The following is an 18,928-nucleotide window of genomic DNA, read 5'->3' on the forward strand; positions in this document are numbered from 1 at the left end:
ATATATATATATTAGTATTCTATTTAATTAATACGAAATGTACAAATAGCCATAGAAATCTGTAAATGTCAATGAATATCCGAGTATACGCAACTCGCATTCGACATTTTCGTGCGATTTCCGCGCGAGAGACGAGGAAACGATCGCAACGGAAGGAAAGAAACGTTCGTTTCCGTTTCTCGAGCGGAGGACATTCGCAGAGAGGGAAGAACAATACAGGGGTGTCACGCGGGACACGCTGCACGCCTTCCATCTCTCCGTCGGTATAGGGGGTGAAAGGGAGGGGAACCGGATTTCCGAAAAAGGGAAAGCGAGTCGCGGGATGCAGGTTGCCTGTGCTGCAGCGTCTCGCAGCATGCACGCACGTATATATGCACACGCGCACGCACGCCCACGCGAATGCGATAAATTATGTGAGGAGGCGGGCCTCGCGACAGAGCGTAGAAGGCCCACCATAAAAGAACCTGTTACGTTCCAGATATTAGCCCGACGAGCGCATATAAAATCGGCTGCATTATGAGGGGAATACTCTTGCCCCTTTCCCCTCCCCTCCTACCCCGCGCGAGACGTCGTCGACGTGATCACAATGAGAGTCGGGTAGGAAATAAACGCAAATAGGGTCACCGGGGTAATCCTCGACGCGGTTAACGGCATCACCGTTACACAATAAATAAGTACAGGCTTATTATACGAGCCTGTGTTGTGACTTGCCTTTTAAGAGCGTGCCATGTCCTACATATGGAACTGGCGATTATATATATATATATATGTATATATAGCTACTCCCCTAATAAAAGCACCATATAAACGTACCCGTCTCTAAAAAATTTTTGTCTAGCGTGCATGACATTCACCGCGACCGCGCGTTTCGTGCGAAATGTCCGTGTATATAGTAAAGAACAAAAGCTGCACATTCCTCTTCTCCACATTTATTAACTCCGGCACCGTCCCGTTATACTTCTCGCTCTGCAAGTGTGATTTTATTGAGAGGAAAAGAAAAAAAAAAGAAGAAGAAACGATCCTCTCTCCGACGCGCGAAATTTCGTTCGAGGCGCTGTTACTCGCCTCCGGGGAAGCGCCGCCGGAGGTGCGTTTCACCGAGTATAAGTACCGCGCGTGCAGCATGCGGTTCTTTATTCCTGTTTATCGATCGCGGCGGCGGCAGAACCGGTACGCGCGTACCGTACTGTACGGTGTTTCGTGTAAAACGGGCAACAAAGAGGCGGGTTTCCGTACGGTAGTTTCGCGCGCCTGGGTCGACGCTATTGTAATTGCGTGGCGCGATATCGTAACACCCGCGCGGTAAGAACGGCCGGGTTTTCCGCGGGCGCGATGGAAGGTTCGAAGGAACGAAGGTTCGCCGCGCGAGTCGTAACCGAAGTCGGGCATCACGGGGGCAATAAAGACGACAATAACCGACGATGGAGATGATCATATGGTCGCGATCGTATTTAGCACATGTCCAGCGGTGAAAATAGAAACCGCGCGCGCTCGCGAACGATATCTCTTCCGCGCCGCTCGAGCGCGCCCGCTCGAATCGCTCCTCAATGGGGCTGCACGAATTGCTCATACTCATTGTTTTAGCACTTTAACGAGCGATTAAGGTCGCTTCCGCACCTTTAATTTTACAGCGAGATCCGACGGGCACTTAACCAAATGAACTTTATATATACATCGCGGATGCCCGCATGTTCGAATAACGGATATCTGTTTTTCGTTTAAGCGAGTCGTCGCGTGCAGCAATCCGCTATACGAAAGTGCGATCATGCGTAATTGTAATATTTTACAGCGATAAAATTGAAGCCAATAATCCGCGGACGGTATACCGTGGAAGTCTAAATGATAAACGATTCTCGGCTGGCGAACTCGTGACCGCGAACCGGCTTTTTTGCGGACTGTGAGAGGTAGAAGCTGAGAAAACGCTTTGGCGCGCGATAGCGCGCGGTAACATTGAATCTTAATTGAAAATCTCAATTGCATTTGTCACAATTCCTTCGAAGCGGCCGTTAAGCGGACCGCGATTCCGGACCGTTATGCGCATAAGCTGGTTTTTGGTCTCGCTTCAATCTCGCGCACGACAGCGTGGAATATTATAGCCGTCGAGAGAAATTATGCGGCAATCGCTCCGTAGCGATTGCAACGTGGCAGCTGCGTCATGTCGAGCACGACTTTATCGCGACTGCAGTATCATACGACGGGAGTCACTGCGCGAGATGTTGAAGCGATGGAACGAAAATTCGCGATTTTCTTTCGCTCGTATCTGTATCTGCCGACGATGAATTTCCGTTTCAATCAGTCCGAAAAGGTGGATTCACATTATCGAACTAAACCTCGAGCCTATATAAAGATGAGCTTCGAGCCGAATTTCTTTACGCTTCTTTCTTAAAGATTTGATAACGCGAACGCACTGCTCGACTGACGATCGAGGTTCGCCACGAAGTTTAGATAATGTGGAACCATCTTGGTATCAAATATCCGGAGAGATAGGCGAGCTGAGAAATTACGAGAAAAAGACCGATGCAGATTTATCTACGTTGCGTAAAAATAATTCTTATACAATTTAAAGAAACTTAATTCTTATATATCTTCAGTAAAATTCGTGCGTCTTCAATCTATGCCTTCGGTAAAATATCATGTCTGTCTTTAGCTCGGCCATCGATCACTCCAATCAATCTACTCGCAATTGCCCCGAATTAGTATCGCGGTTCAAGAAACGCCTTGATAATTACCTCGCTGCACCATCGCCGGGAGCCAAAGTCGAGGAGTCACTCTCGTAACGATCCGCGCGCGAAACAATGACGGTGTAAACAGTGCGCGCGTGCGGGGACCGGCCTGGCACCCGGGAATCTCTCGACGGCGCGCACACGCCGCACTCGAAAGCACTCTACTGACGAGCGGACGATGCCATAAGCGAATCGAACACTGCGGCCAGCCGCTATGCTGCCATCGCGGAGAAGGAAATGCGGCCGACAATTTTAACGTGTGTTATGTTGCATACCGCGCCAGTCGTCGGTGACCAGCTGTGTTACTAAAACGTGATATAAGATACAGCTGACAATATACTATACATAGCAATATATATTATATCTGTAATTTCATATTAATATTATTATATTATATTGTGACAAGATTGCATATATAATAGTCTATATATAATAGTAAGTGTAATATTTATTATATATGTAATTATAAAAAACTAATCAAAGTATGTGTTAATATCAATAATAAATATCGAAATTCTGCGTTTTTTCGCATGTTCAATCATAATCATTATCTAGTATTATTTTATCAAAGGTATGCCTAAGAAAGTATGGAAAGAATTAAAGTATAATTCTGATTCCGATATGTAAAGACAGAGCATGTATTTTATATTTATTTAATATTCAACTTCTGTCGCAACTGATAAACAAACTTTTGGGAAGAAAAAAGGACTCTCATACAAATATTTTCGAGAAATTGCAATTTTACAGCCAGAAATCGATAGTTCAAAAAAATTATTATTTTTTATAACATTGAAAGCGCAATCTGTAGACTTTCATCGATATAGATTTTTGTAAAGTTTCCTATGAAATCCGTACGATGTTTAACGTGTTACGTAGCGAGCGACGTGTGCGAGCCCCGGGCTCTTGGACACTACCGTTATTGCTTTATTAAAGCCCGTATACGTCATTGATCAAACTCTCTCGCAATCTCCGAGTGATCTCACGACCTCGCTGCCAGCAGGTGCCAGCGAAAAATGTAGGGTGTATCGGAAAAGAAATCGGGAAAATATCGTTTCACGAATTCAAAGTCGATCTCTTCTACGTTGCGATAAAAAATTTTAACGTATTGTCACGCTTCAATTAACATTGACATTAATGGTTCCTTTTTTTTTTAAATTAGATGTATAAATTTTGGAAAAAAACTTTCACTTTTCTTTAAAATTCAGGGCAGAAGTGTGATGTTTTTCGTTTCTTCGGAATTTATTTTATCAAATATCGACCCATTTGATCTTCATGTTGCGTGAAGATTAAATAAATGGGTTATGCGTTAGCGCGTGTCGGCGTGTCGTCTGTTCTTTTTCGAGCACAAGATGCGCGTAACGGTTTACGCGTATATACACGGACACAGGCGGCCGCATTAATCGACGTACGTACGATCGAACTTCAGCTACAACCTTAATGACGCGATTGACAGTGTAGTAACTGAAGTGGCGCAGTCGTTAAATCCCCGACACTCCGGAGGTATCCTATCAAGCGAACACGGTGCGGACGAGAAAAGGATAATGACCCATCTCATCGCGCGGGAGGTGCATCGATTAGGAGGACGTGCACGATCCCGTCCTATCGAGGGTGCCGCGTTCTATTCCCATACGATCCATCGATCGTTCTAAAGTGCTTAAATGCCGCCGACTTGCGTGACTTTAACTCGCGCCCGGAGTAAAAGATCGTTGACGTTGAAATTTATACGGGGCGTTCGAAAAATATATACCATTTCCTCGAAACCAAAAATTGGAGCAATCGGAATAATGTACGAGTCTTTTCAGGGGGGTCCAGCTGATCAATTCTACGAAATAGAAAAACAGAAAATTGATAAAGTTACATAAATTAATCTATAGTACTAAAGTCCAATAGTAAATGACGCGAAGTTTATATAATTGCAAATATATTTAAATAGAAATATTATATTAAAATTTAAATAGAAATATTATCAGGTATCAAGAAACTAACCTCGATCGTATTTGACGCTTCTCTACTTAATTGTATTATTCGTTATAGCGGTCTAGTTTAACGTATTATAATTTATTATTCTTTAGTATTAACTTATTATAATTTATTATTCTTCCGTGAGAGACTCTACTTAGAATTCTCCACTTAGAATTAAGAAATTTACAGAAAGTAGGATCGCTCCGTTTGGATTGTGGGAGGTTCACACGCGAGTCACAGCTGGACGTTATTGACAATCGAGATATCCCCGCTGGAAATAATCCGCCTCGGATTTTCGCTTAGGAACGGCTATAACGCGTTGAGGTGTATATAAGCGTCGGCTCACGACATTGAGGCGGACCATAAGAAAAACGTCGACGGTACACGTGACTGCACTTGCTAATCGATATAATAGTCGTACAATCTGCGACTCGAATAACTCGACGTACCAAACTCCCCCCACGGGTTTTTTCGACGGGAGAAACACACCGTGTCGCCGCCGGCTGGTTCGCCTCCGCGTACGAATGCCGACGCAGCCGTTTCAAAATTCGAAGGCCCGTTCTCGCCGTAGGACGCGAGGAAAGTGTCGGCTCAAGGCTGGCATCGATTAGATAAATCTCCGTGCCGAGATCCGATACGGAATAAGCTGAATTAACGTGAGACATCTCCCCCCCCTGCCCCTTTTCTCCTTTGCTCGTCCCAGAGGGACGGAACACGTTCGAAACCCCCGCATAGAGAATGACGAATCGTCGATCGATGACTCGCGTTCGGCCGTGACGTTAAAATGTGTTATATTGTACAAATGACGCGACACGGACGAATGTACGGGGTGCTCCGAGCGAGTGCGCTCCGACGATGACGTGGATACACGAGGGCATAGCCTGCGTACGACACAACCGATGATTAATTTAATATCTAATGATATTCATTTGCATGTTAGAAAATATATCTTTCTACACACTGTCATCAGCGTATAGAATACGAGTCACCTCGCATCAGGTGCCGTTATAACCGCGTCAAGATAAACACACCTGTTAGGCAAAAAGGATCGGCGAGAACGTACTATACGGGACACAAACTAAATTAGGACGATTCTGAATTTCCGATAAAAAAAAGACCTTCGGACTTTTTATACCTCTATCGTTCGAATACTCTGAATAGACGCAACTCTCAAGAGATCTACAGACAGGAAGGATTTTGATACCTAAAAGTTATCTCCAAAATATCCCCGGGAGGCCGGCGGGAACGTATAACGTCGACGGCTATCCTGATTGCGAACCTGCTCGCGGCACAAACGAAAGGACACTGGCGGGCCTCCCGGCGGAGGCGGGGAGGCCTCTCGCGTGTCCTGGGACGTGTGTTTACCCGAAAGGACCCCACCCTCAGAGCTTTGACGTGTGTAGGTATATACGCAGCCCGCACAGGCAACATGCACGCGTCACGACGGAGGAGTGAAAGGAGGAGCGACGGAGGATCGACGTCTCGACGAGGAGGGACATCGGCGTGGGTGAGGGACTTGTCATGTCGCGCGAAACGCAATATTTACTCACGGTATGCGCGCGTCCCCCAGGTATCGGGACCCTCCAGGATGGCCGGGCCGGACGACTTCCGCGCGACGATGTCGCGACGCCGCGCGCTCGTCGCGTCGCGACTCAACCACGCTCGGTCACTCAGCCGACCCCGGATCACGGCGGGCCACAACGCACAGGGCCGTGCTCCGGTTTTCCAGCGAGTCTCTTCTCTCCACGCGACCACGCAACAGAGCGCACCCGTCAAACGTGACACGCGCCCGCCATGTTGCCACGGCGACGCCGGCGCCGCCCGACGGCGCGGCGGCGAAGCGGCGGTCGCGCCAACTTCGAACGTACCGACGTGTGTATCTGTAGATTTGTTCTTTGCAGCTGGTATGTATGTCATACGTTACCTATATGTTTCTATATATAATAAAATATGTATTATATGATTGAACGCTGGAGGAGAAAAGATAAATGGCACAAAAATTTCAGCTGCAAAGAACAAACCGTGTTGTGAAGCGAAATTCGGACGATCTACGTCAAATTTCAGAACAAAATTCTATTTTGTAATTTTATATACTCCATATACATTTTGATATGTGCAGCATTATGAAGAATAGATCAAACTTATATGTATATTTTGACTTTTTAAATTTTTATGATATAAATAAAATTTTATTGTTAATTCTTACACAAGTTAATTACACATCGTCTTTTAAACTAATTCTAGAATGGATCTCTTCCGAGGTATCAAAGGTGACTTACGAAAACGAAAATAAAAACAATAATTAGGAAAAACCAACGACTATTGAACGGGCTTTGAGAAAATTGGGAGATGCGAGAGTGCAAAAACTCTGGAATTCCCGCGCGGGGCGCCCGTCGCGAGTCCTACGTTCCCGCCGGCTTCGGCGAAGCGGATGTTCTTCGAAAGGTTAGTACACGAAATTACCCAGCCCGAGACCGGTAGAGGCGCTAGATTGTATTGTTGCCGTTGCCGCTCGTGTTTACGGACGTATGAAGGACGAGGCGAGTTTTCCGTGGCACGCCGATATTCCCCGCAATTTCTGTGGTACGTAGAATTCAATGGAATCGTCAGCATTGTTACTATTGTCCGGTCGTGATGGTCGTCGCGAGTGACATTCGCGATTAACGGGCGTCTCTACTTGGCTGTTCGCAGGGCACACGTGGCACGGCTGGAACACGTGGGTTTCACGCAGCGGGAAACTGATCGACACGTCTGTTCGAGGAAATCACATCGCACGACCGACTGTACTCCGGACACCGTACTCGAGACACGACGATAGAGTCCATCTCGCCGACGGGATCGACGAATTGCGGGAACCGCAAAGAGGTTAGGCCGAGCGATATCACGTGCGTTCGCGAAGTATTGAGGAAATTCGAGAGAATTTCTGCCGAGACATAGACAGAGATATGCGACAATGTGTGCATAGCACCAATGTTTTTCTGTTGAAAGGTTGCACGTTAAGGGAGGAAAGAGTAGATTTGTAGATTTTCGAGATTCTTTTATGTTAAGTTTAGCAAAAACTGGGGGAGAACATGGCAGATCAGAAGTTGTTCTCGGAGCACATGTACAGCACCAAATTTCAAGAGGAATTTCAAAAACACTGGCACGCCCAAAGTGATTTTAAAAGCGCCAATCTAGAAATTATATCGAAACCCTTTAAAATATGTAAGATATCGAATTTCTTGAGGGACGACAAAATCATAAAGCACTTGAAAAACGAATTGAATTGTGAAACTTATACACGCAAATCTCTCGATCTTTATCAGTTTGAGAAAAGCGAGGATTTGTGCCATGCCACCGGCAAGCACATCCAAATGCTGAACAGAGCTTTTCGACAGGATCTAGCATCGTGGATGAGCCGCAATACGGATATCGAGCTGAACAAAAAACTCTTGATGTCGAGTGCCCGTTACTATAATACAGATCGTTTGTTGTGTCACGATGATAACATGGGTGATAGAAGAATCGCTTATATATTGTACCTGACCAACGATTGGTCAGAGGAGGATGGCGGTGCTTTAGATCTCTTTGACACGGATGAGAGAGGCTCGCCTGGGAAGGTGGTGAAATCATTGATTCCGGAATTCAACTCTTTCGTGTTCTTCGAAGTAGTGGACAATTCCTATCACCAGGTAGCCGAGGTATTGACGGAGGACAAGTGCAGGTGGTCGATCAACGGTTGGTTTTACGGTCCATTGAAAGAGAACCTTCGCAAGTCGCTCAGGTACAAATCAGCGGAGGCTCTCGTGCGACCGAATTCCACGGAAGTGGACCTGCGCTCTTGGATTTCCGACGATTACCTGGTACCCAGCGTAATGGAACAGATTCACGAGGATATCGAGATGTCGTCTTACATGTTCCTCAAAGACTTCCTGAAGGAGTCTGCGTACCGGCAAATTGCGAACGATTTAACGTCGCGGGATATCAACTGGCGGATGGTCGGCCCGGCGGACATACGTCGCTACGAGTTGGCCGACGAGCAATCCCTGCCGAAGTCACTGAAAGACTTCTGCGATCTATTCAAATCCATCTCCTTCTTTCAATTGCTGAAGAAGTACACGGGGCTCGATCTGACGCCCGAGAAAACCAAGGAGCCCATGATGACGCTAGAGTTACAGAGATGGTCGTCGGGCTGCTACACGTTGTTGTACAACAGATCGTTATTGAACGACACTTCAAACGAGTCGACAGAGGCTGACGACCGATCTGACGATGACGTGAGCGCTGATGACACCGCGGCACCCGCGTGTGCGTCGACCTCGGATTTGTCGGCCGGTGAGGTCAATCTGGACGCCAATGAAATGCGTCGAGAATTGAAAAGGGAACGAGTCGACGATCTTCCTTCCACAGCAGATTCAGCTGATAAGAAAAAGACTAAGTACCTCGAGAGCCAGTCAGACGTTGGTGCGCAATTTTCGAGTAAGCACGAGCGTAACGCGAACGTGGATGAAACTTTCTCGACTTCGGACGAGTTGTCTCGTAGCGGCACACCGGCCAGTGACAGCGAGAACGAGTCTGCCAGTAAGGGCGAATTTCTGCTCGATGTGATAATACAGTTCAACGTACAAGACGACAAAGGCATACCGAAGACTGACGACACGATAGATTTCGTGGATACTGGTGAGCAGGATGGTATTCTAATTCAAATTCCGATGCAAGATAATCATCTTTGTCTAGTCTACAGATCGCTCACGATATGCCGTCTTCAAAAATACCTGAATCATTTCTACGATGGCTACTCTTACACTTTCGTGTGTTCGTATTACGAGTAGTCTAGCGTGATTCTTTAATTAAAGCAGCATTGTTGTTTGATTAAAACAATGCTGTTCAAAGATAAAAAGAAAAGAAAAGATTAGTGTTTTCAGTTTAGCGTTAATTGCATTGGTTTCATGGCGAAACGATCAACGTTACATTTTCTCGAATCAAGACGAATATTCTTTTTGCGAATGAAATATTTCTTTTTTTTTTTTTAATATATTTTGTATTTTTCAATAAATTCACCCGTGTTCATCACGCGAACACAGATCGTCTATCTTTCCGGGGTTTTGTTTTTCTTATTACAGAAAAGTGTGCGAAAACAACAGCTTAAATCAACAGCTTTCATAAAAATTTATGTGTGCGCATAAATTTTTATGAAAGCTGTTGATTTAATTTAAGTGACTGACAATATCCTGAAAGAAAATGTATAAAGAGAAATTTATAGAAACGTGAAAAAATTTAAATATAACTAGAGATATTTAGTTATTAAAAAGTATTTCCTCTTATATATACATTTAAACTTAATGTATATATAATAGATTATAAAAATCGTTTATACATTACGAAGAATGTTTTCATAACTATATGTAAATTGATAAATATTAAAGAAGAGAAAAAGAATTTGTTCTATTAAATTTTGTTACATATAAATTGTCGTTTTAGCGATTAATACACTAAATATTCTCTGATCGATTTGTTTTTGCGAATTAGGTATATCTGACAATATCTGTATTTTTATAAATTTGGTATCATCTCATGAGAACGAAGATTTCAATTTTTTTTCTTTAACAAGAAAAGCATTGAGCGCGATAGCGACGCGTGAAGTCTTTTGAGATTTATTGACAGAAGAATTACACGATTGAAATATTTATAGATATCGGAATAATTTCAATTCGCGACATTGAACGAGAAATCTCAGTAAAAACGGATATATATTTGTCATAAAAAATATTTCTTTCTAATTCCTAGAAAGGGGTTTTTTTTCAATAGACACATGTTATGTTCAGGAAATTATTGGTTAGCTATTTATATGCTCAAGTTAGAGTCTTGCGGCGATTTTGCTAGGATGAAGATTAAGATTACAATGCAGGAAACACATACACACAGAGTCGTTTATTGGATGCGGTATATACATGGCACAAAAGAAAATTCTTCGTTTCACTTGCGAGAATCACAGCAAACGTTAAGGTTCATGCAGTCGTGAAGTTGATGTGCAGCGAGGGAATTGCGCCAGAGCGGGATACTCGGAAGAAAAGTCTCCCCCAAATGTGCAATGTGGACGTTCGCAGCGTCCGGAAACTTTTCTTTCGCCCATTCTTAAAGCATTATAAAACACGCGTATAGGAGTTGAACGTTGCGACTCGCGTGCGCGACGAGGAAACTACTACTTCGTTTCTTCTTTTTTCATAAGAATCGACGCGATTCTGCACCGGTGAAATAAAGTCGTTCAAGTCGAATTAGTTGCGAGGGGCGGAAAAGAGGGGGGGAGGAAAGAAGAAAGAATCGAGAGAAGAGTGTAGGCTTACGCTGTACGGACGTTCCGGTGGTTACATTCGGTTTCGGGCGCCTGCACTTGGATCCTGGGTCGCGGCAGATCCTGTTGCCCTGCGCCATCTCTGGTAGGTGACTTCGCCGTGACCTGGCAGGTATCAGAACGACCGTTTTTAGTGCGAAAACCGTGACGACCGCGGCGAGATTGTAAACGCGTCGCGCGCGTCGCCGCGAATCGGGGTGAACGGCTTAAGCGCGCGCCCTTAAGAGGGTTTAGGTCGCCCGGCAAATTGAATGGGGAGTTTATCCACCGCGCTTTTCCCTCTCGCGTATTCTATTTCAGGCGATCGCGCCGGAAGCTATTAATGGGCGCACCTTCCGATACAGTTCCGTTCCGGGTGACTTCATCGGACATTCTTCAAGCGATCGTAAATCCGTTCGTCTGATTGATCGTTGCTTAACTGCCGCAGTAAGAAGACCGGATGATCGGTCGAGCTTCAAAATTGTCCCATTTTCTTTCGCCTAATCACCATACTTAAAAAGACGTTTTTAAGGATGGTATTGTCCTATTTCTTTCGCCCGCGACCAGGCGAAAGAAATAGAATGATTGAAGAGCTTGACAGTGGGTTAACCCATATTTAATAAAAATAAAGAAAAGAAAAGTCTAAAATTAGAATGATGAAAATACATCCATTCCTACCAATATCACATATTCAGCTATGTTGTGGATTGGCCCATTGTTGTAGCAAGCCCTTTAATTTTGAAGCTCGATCGATCTTATAAGTTAAGTAACGATCAAATGTAAAGTTCTTTTTATGAATGATTTTTTATTAGAATCTTTAATAAAAAAAATTTACATTTATCTTTATTTATTAACAATTATTGTTATATTATATTATTACGCGATTATTACGTCTTCTCTTTTTGACACATACGCGTGATTTGTTTACGCACATTTGTGTACTTATCATTACGACGTATTTGCACGACCATTCGTAGAAGACCATCGACGCGATTTTTCGACGGTTCTCCTTATGCGAGTCGACGGGCCGGTTATCAGACGACAGACTTGTAATTAGACGACTATCGATTATTGCGCGTGACGAGACGGAACGGGACGTTTACGCAGATTACCAATCACCTGGGACGTGGAAGCAATCCCGGCCATCCGTTTCCGCAGCTCGTTCAACTGCAATTCCTGCTGGAAGCTGGCATCGTTCTCCTGCGACTCCTCTCGCTTGCCGGCCTCGATCGATTCCGTCGAGTACTCGACTTGGACCCAGGGACAAATTGTCGGCGACGATTGCAGCGAGCCCTTGCTTCCCGGTCGGGACAGGCGCGGGGAGAGTCGTCTCAATAGCGACACAAGTTTCGATCTGGAGCGATACTCGTTGTCACTTACTCTCCGGCGATGTGCGACGCGAAAAAGGGGTCACGAGAGGAATATAATGAAAACGACTTAAATGACGATAACAAATTTAACGATTTCTTTCTCTATTTTTCAGATCTTCGCTAAGATCGATGATCCTTCGCGGAATTCTAAGTATTTTTTTCTACGTCAGTGTTTTTATTATATTTTGAACATCCCGGAATAAACGGAATCTACGTGCTGTACGCCGCGCAGTTCTCAGACTTCGCTAATTATTTCGTAAAAGCGTATATATAATCAATTTATCTTCTTTTTTCCGCGAACTGCATTTCCGCCCAGAGTTTTACATTCCCATCGCATGTCTTCCGAGCGAGGAGCGTCGTTACCCGCTCTTTGTTTTTCAGACAAATTAATTGCTGTTTCCAATGTAACTCGAACACCCGCGGTTTTCCCGGTATTCACCTCCGCTGCGCGTATGCACACACGACGTGTGCTATCGCGATTCGCTTCTCGCTATAAAGCCTCCCCCTCGTCCTCCCTCCCCCGTTATTACCGCCTGCTGATTTCTTCTCGACTCGCAAAAGTCTATACCGTTATACTTTTCTGCTCGGCGCGGCCGCGCTCTTGCGAGGCGTGCTTGTCATAAATTATTTGCTTTCGTTGCGTGCGCGAAACGGATCTGCACGCGAGGTGCATCGGCGCGGATTAGCATACCTACCTTGTGCTCGGCGTCTGAAGATGATCGGAAGTGAGAGGCGCGCTCCTGGAAAGCTGCTCGTCGCTTCGCGTCGCGTTGCCCCATTGGAGCCGGTTGGAGCCGAAAGTGACGGACCTTCCTACTCTCCAGTCTAGGCTGCTGCTCTGCCTGGCTTGCAGATCTAAAAAGGAGGAACCGAAAGGTCACTGAGTGAAATTTCGAAATCGCGAACGGTCCATTTGCGACGATTGACCTCGAATAAGTCGCATCCCTTGGAAAGCACGAAAGTACTTTACTCGTTTAACAAATTTAATTAAGTCTAATTTAATCCGCTTAATTAAATTTAATTCAATCTATTTAATTAAATTCAATTTAATAAACATCTTTCCTTGTATGAAGGACGAGTGTGAATATGAATTAAATGAAAATCATGGATTGAGAGATGAGAATTGCAACTTGCGCCGAATATACGCATATGCTTTTTAAATAAAAAATTTTCTTCAAAAGTGGGTTTACATGTGTAAGAGTTATATGCATAGGCACAAAAAAGTTCAGATGAAAATATAAAAAAAAAATTGTGTCTGATAAAATACGGAAAAAGTCGCAAACGAATGATATAGTCTCCAGTTCTCCAGTTTGTTAATGACGCTATGAGTCACACGGTTAATGAATTACCTTGTTCGTTGGCGTTCTGGTTGACTCTCCAGTCCAGAGAATTACTATTCCTATTCACGCTATAAATGTTATCACAGGATTTGGTGGCAAGGCATGTCGCGTGATGACGACGTTTCAGCAGTCTTGATACTGGTCCCAAATTTCTGCAAAAAAATGGCGTTTCTCAAGTCGTCCCATTTCGCGCGCATCGTCAAGAAGGAAAAAAAAACACGATTTCTGTTTCTTATAATTTGTTAGATACCTTGTACAAGGTTATGTACGAGGCACGATAAAAAAAATTGGCGTTATCGATCGGCCGGCCGTTATCTCCGCGAAGCTGATTACATCCTATCGCGATAACAAAAATTCCGTGTTTGTCTCTAAATATTACAATTTATATATTAATGATATATATATATATATATATATATATCGATCGAGGAGATGCAACGAAAGTCACTCACTTCTTGAAGCGTCGCGTCTGCTCGACCGGCGGCTTGTTCTCGATCGGTCCAATGGCGACGGCCGCTTCCGGTTCCGGGCAGTAAGTGCCCACCCGCACGTGGCTGTAGGTCGCGCGTAGCTGCACCCCGTCCAGCGGCCGGAAGTTGCTGCGCTCGATGGACGAGACCCGCACGATCTCGATCTTCGGCCGCGCCTCGCCGCCGCTCTTTCTCTCCATGGCCGACGGAAGGCGACGTCTTCTGGATCGTCCGTTCCTCTGGATCAGCGGCGAAATCCACCGACGCCGCGCCAAGAGTTCAATTGCTCTCGACCTTATTGCCCGCCCGATAACGATCCTCCCACGTCGCATCTATCCGCATCGCGGGGGAGAGAGAGACCGCTGCTGGCGTGTGTCACGTTTGAGCAGATGCCCTCGGCACATCTCTCTTCTCGCCTCTTCTCGTCCCTCCTCCTCCTCCTCTTTCTCTCGGACGGCGGCGACGATTTTACTATCTCACTCGTGAAATTGCGCGAGACGCTTCCGCGCCGCTAATCGCGGGAAACCGCGGGGACCGATATGTGTGTCGAGATATATACGTTCAATCCTCGCACATAAATAAGCCGAGTAAGATCGGAAATCGTATGTACCGCTCTCTTGATACGTTAAGGTAGAAAAAGATTATCACGATGCGCTGCGATCTCTCCGGATGATCCTCGGGCGATCGGTGCGCAACACGTCGTTGTCTTCCTCGTTCCTCACATTCTCGATGAATGAATCACATGAAAATACAACACGCGCTACGAACGCGGACGTCGACGTATACGTACGTCTGGCAGTCGCAGATTCGATTCTCCTTCGCAAGGGAAGGATAAGCGCTTCGGCGCTCGGCTATCACGACGAACGGGCCTTATCGGGGGCGCACGGAGCGCTTTAAATTACCGTAAAAAAAAAACGCTCGATTCACGCGAGCGCACACGTGCCCGCGCACGTCCCTCCGCGCGGTCCTTGGCTCTTCTTCTCTCTCCGCCCTTCCTCCTCTTCCTTCTTCTTCTCTCGGCGTCGCGACCCGAGCGGGAGGAAAAAATGCGTGGGTCACGTTCATTCATCCCACGGGGCGGAGTACAACGTAAATTATCTCGCTGCGCGATCTCGGGCTCGCGAGCGCACGCGAGCGCACGCGAGCGAGCGAGCGAGCGGGCACGCACGTCCGCGCTTCCTTAATTGAATTGCTCACGCGTGTGTGCGTGCGCGTATACACGCGCGGCGAAGAGATATCGCGCGCGCTCGGCTCGCGTCGTCGCCGCGAGATCTCCGACGCTGGATATCGCGAAATTAACCGCGTTACCGGACCACGTCATTTCACTCGCGCCTCCTCCGTTTTCTGGCACTCTTGTCGCCCGTGATCCCCCTTAATGAGAAAAAGAGACGAACAACTGAAGAACCGCGGGCACACTGTGTGACACTCGCGAACTGTATACGCTCTCTCCTTTCCGCCTGCGGCGAATGGTAATCGATGACCCTCCGGGCTGGCACACATATACAACACCGACACTCAAATCGTTTCCATCGTGTATCAGTTTCTCGGGAAAAGAGTGAGAATGGAGGTGAATTGAAAAGATCGATCCGATGACGCACTGGTACACGCTCGTATAAAATTATTTCATGAAGCGCCAATCCTGGATGGATTAAAATCGCACAAGATATCAGTAAGACGATCTGGTATATTAAAATTAGGAGCAAATCTTATACATGTGGCGGATTTTAAATCCCAATTTTGATCCTTGGAAAAAGATTTAGCCAGCTTAAGGGAAAGATAGAGACGTTGCGTTGTCCTCTCGTATCCAATAAACGTCGCGATTTTCTGACGTAAAGATCGTGCTGCCTCAATAATACACGTAATTACATCTTATATAATTTCACGCGCGTAAACGCGAGTAGGCGTGCTTTAAATTACGACGCTTCCGCGCACGTGGAGTATCGTTTTCCGATTGAAAAATCGCGCACGGATCATGTATCGGATATCTCGCTAAAGTCGCCGTTTAACCGCGGCCGCGAAACGCCGACTGTATGTATATTCATTCACGCGTAACGCGCGGCGGCCGCGTCACGTCACGTCACGTCTCTATTCTCCCTTCGTTTCATTTCCCCATCCAGCGCAGCTTCCACCTCGGCCTTGTGTGTCACGTAACTATGTCCGTCCGTTCGACCCATATCGCGACGTGCCACGACGGCGAGTAACGCGAATCAATCGACGCCGATCGAATTAATTTGCGAGCGGCGACGACGTGCGTCCCCCACGTATCTCACGCGATCGAGACCGGGGATCCTATCGCACGTCCCTAAACTCGACGAGAACACGCGATTATGTCGCAATTTTTCAAGACAAACCTCCTCGTTATCGCAATTTTCTCCTATTCGTTTTCATTGCGTCGCACGGAATCGAGCGCGAGGGAACTGCAGGGAAACGCTTGCTCGATCATTTAACCGGTGACCTGTTTTCTGACATTAACAGCTGGACGATTTTTCGAAAACGTTATCGCGTCATCGCGCGCGTCGGAACGTTACGTTTTATTTTGTTGAAAAAAAATGGAGGGTCGGGCACGACTTTGGCGCGAGTCGCGCCTTAATCCAACTTCTATTATAGGGTAATTAAGGCGATTGCCTGGAAATGCCGCCGACTATCCTTTCCGAAGCCCCCGAGAGAGAGCTTTCTCTCTCGGAGAAGCCCCTCTCGGCGCGCGCTCTCCGTGCCCCAATTCTTCGCCTCTCTCGTCCTCAGAGAGAACTCCGCCGCGCACATTCGTCGTTCATTCGGAAAGGTCAGAGGGAGTGACGCCCCTAAAATCCGCGCGTTAAAGGGCTAAATTTATCCGCGAGGACGAGACACGCGCGCGTTTCGCCCTCCACCTTGACGTCAACGACGGGATTCCTCTGTGATCGAGAACAGAGGCGGAAGGTCGCCGACACGCCGGAATTGGATCATAACTTAATTGTCGCGCACCGACTGACCGCGGCCGCGCGCGACGCGGCACGGACGATCGCGAGCGGAATTGCCGTTCGGCACAGTGGAATGCGCGCTTCCGCGTTGTTTTTCTACTCGCGCGAATGCAAATATTGCACCGCGTCGGTTGGAATTTATATTCAAACACTCGTTCGCCTCGACAATAAAATTGAGGAATTCCACGATCTAACAAGTTTATCTTCGTGATAAACACGTTTCTCTCAATTAAAGTCAAGCATATCCTATTTTCGATTCTTTTTTAAACTGGATCTCGTGCAAATCCCTCTCCCTCAGATTTTTAACAGCTTGTGTCCGATGAGCTCTTCTGGCTTGATTGCGGTTGAATTGAGAATGACTTATCTCGCAGCGCAACGTGTTATCTCTGCTCGGAAATCGAATACAGCGCGTTTTTTAATTAACGATTACGTCATCACGGATAACACAGTCGAGGCAGAACAGCGAAAAGAAATAAAAAAAAGGGAAAAACCAGGAGGCACAAACTTCCTCTCGTGAAGGTCGTTTTTTTTTGTACGGCGACGATTTAATTCAATGCAACATCGTTGAATCGTGCGTTGGTGATCCGTTGTGCGGAGAATGTCTTGAAAAGTCGTCTCTAGAAGAAGGTACACTGCCGTGCAATTGTATCGCGGGCCTTCACGGTGATTTTAATCCGGACGCTGACATTCCTCTCTCTCTCTCTCTCCCTCTTTATTTGATATTTTTAAGCCACGAGGTCAAGAGGGATTTAAAATTCTCAAGCGAAATTCACGATACGACACGAGGACACCTCGAATCTTATTCGCATTTTAGCGCTTCGCCGTGAAATCTAAAAAAAGAATCCCGTTCACTTCGTACAATGTTTATAGAAAACAGCAGTCCGGTGGCTCGATATATAGGTGTGAAGAAAACGCTGATGTAACGTGACGCGAGATTCGCCGGGGAATTATCTTTCAGCCGCGAGGGAGAGAAAGAGAGGTAATTAACGCGGGTAGGCTACCGATGCGGGGTCTCATTACCGCGAGTGCGAGGCAGTCCGGCGTGAAGAAACGAGTTTGTTATGTTGCGCGTGCACGCGCTTGTCCGTCGCGTTTGACACCACCGTAGCCGCGGACGGCGAACGGCAACGGGCCTCTTCGTCGCGCGAAGGGATGCTTCGCAGCAGATGTGCGCCAGCCGAATCGACGAGCCGCGCACGATTGGATACGACGGGAGACAGACCGTTGCGGGAGCGTTGCGTTGCGGCCGCGGGCCGTGCATCGCCGCCGATGCGACGACGTGGGCGAGAGTCCGTCGAGATAGGCGTCGGTCTCGCGCTCGTGTACACACGGACCGGAAACTACGCAATGAGCGAAGGACACTTACGTGAGAATGACGCGTCGCTCTTTATCGGATCGGCCTTTATCGGTGAGAAAATCTCGGCAGAGCAGTTTTTCGACGACGGCGTGCTGCAGGAGTAAAAAGAGCGTCGAATCGTCGACGAGAGAAGAATACACCCGTCACTCTTTGACGTACATTATTTTTAGTACTAGCCGTGCGTATATACGCGATCTATATGTCGCAGCTTTTGTCGCGTTTCTCGCGTGTCTCGCGCGAAACGTGACGCGGAAATAAAATTGGACGGAGACAAGGAGCGGCAAGAGGAGGAGTAGGTTTGAGATGAAACAACCCGACCCTCGCCTCTGGCGTCCGTCAACGCTGGTCAAAATTAGCCGTGAGATATACGCGCTCCGAACCAGAAGAACTCAAATTTTAAAGCCCCCAGACATATATATATATATATATATATATA

The 18,928-nt window shown here is 46.5% G+C and overlaps 3 protein-coding genes across 5 annotated transcripts in view; 1 reads left to right on the forward strand and 2 right to left on the reverse strand.

The window, feature by feature from the left end:
* LOC105458207 overlaps nucleotides 1-12,198 on the reverse strand; it is a 30,372-nt gene extending 18,174 nt beyond the window's left edge. Inside the window, exons 1-2 of the mRNA XM_011703339.1 lie at nucleotides 12,115-12,198; nucleotides 11,009-11,121 (exon numbers count right to left, since the gene is read on the reverse strand). Coding sequence (XP_011701641.1) covers nucleotides 11,009-11,096 — 88 coding nt within the window. The 5' untranslated portion in view covers nucleotides 11,097-11,121; nucleotides 12,115-12,198. The remainder of the gene's footprint in view (nucleotides 1-11,008; nucleotides 11,122-12,114) is intronic.
* Nucleotides 7,150-9,762, forward strand: LOC105458206 (prolyl 3-hydroxylase OGFOD1). Of its 3 annotated transcripts, none has more exons than XM_011703337.1 (3): nucleotides 7,150-7,268; nucleotides 7,377-7,550; nucleotides 7,734-9,762. In XM_011703337.1, exon 3 carries the CDS (start codon nucleotides 7,757-7,759, stop codon nucleotides 9,494-9,496), a length of 1,740 nt encoding a protein of 579 aa, XP_011701639.1. In that variant the 5' UTR covers nucleotides 7,150-7,268; nucleotides 7,377-7,550; nucleotides 7,734-7,756; the 3' UTR covers nucleotides 9,497-9,762. The 3 variants fall into 3 exon arrangements, with proteins under 3 accessions (XP_011701639.1, XP_011701640.1, XP_011701637.1); XM_011703338.1 differs by having other exon boundaries at nucleotides 7,739-9,762; XM_011703335.1 differs by having other exon boundaries at nucleotides 7,377-9,762.
* Nucleotides 11,148-15,945, reverse strand: LOC105458205. The gene is made up of 4 exons (XM_011703334.1): nucleotides 14,158-15,945; nucleotides 13,715-13,857; nucleotides 13,061-13,220; nucleotides 11,148-12,349 (listed from the first exon to the last, which is right to left on the reverse strand). The coding sequence occupies exons 1-4, from the start codon at nucleotides 14,505-14,507 to the stop codon at nucleotides 12,064-12,066; spliced, it is 939 nt and encodes a 312-aa protein (XP_011701636.1). The 5' UTR covers nucleotides 14,508-15,945; the 3' UTR covers nucleotides 11,148-12,063.
* Between the last annotated feature and the right edge of the window lie 2,983 nt (nucleotides 15,946-18,928).

Source organism: Wasmannia auropunctata, unplaced genomic scaffold (genome assembly GCF_000956235.1).
Source record: "Wasmannia auropunctata unplaced genomic scaffold, wasmannia.A_1.0 LD334579.1, whole genome shotgun sequence".
Taxonomy (NCBI): domain Eukaryota; kingdom Metazoa; phylum Arthropoda; class Insecta; order Hymenoptera; family Formicidae; genus Wasmannia; species Wasmannia auropunctata.

Coding starts and splice junctions, on each gene's coding strand:
- LOC105458206 (XM_011703335.1), top strand. CDS start 7,757: ATGGCAGATCAGAAGTTGTTCTCGGAGCACATGTACAGCACCAAATTT.
- LOC105458205 (XM_011703334.1), bottom strand. CDS start 14,507: ATGCGACGTGGGAGGATCGTTATCGGGCGGGCAATAAGGTCGAGAGCA. Junction 13,858..14,157: donor CAGACGCGACGCTTCAAGAA/GTGAGTGACTTT, acceptor ATTTTTTTGCAG/AAATTTGGGACCAGTATCAA. Junction 13,221..13,714: donor CCAGAACGCCAACGAACAAG/GTAATTCATTAA, acceptor CCTCCTTTTTAG/ATCTGCAAGCCAGGCAGAGC.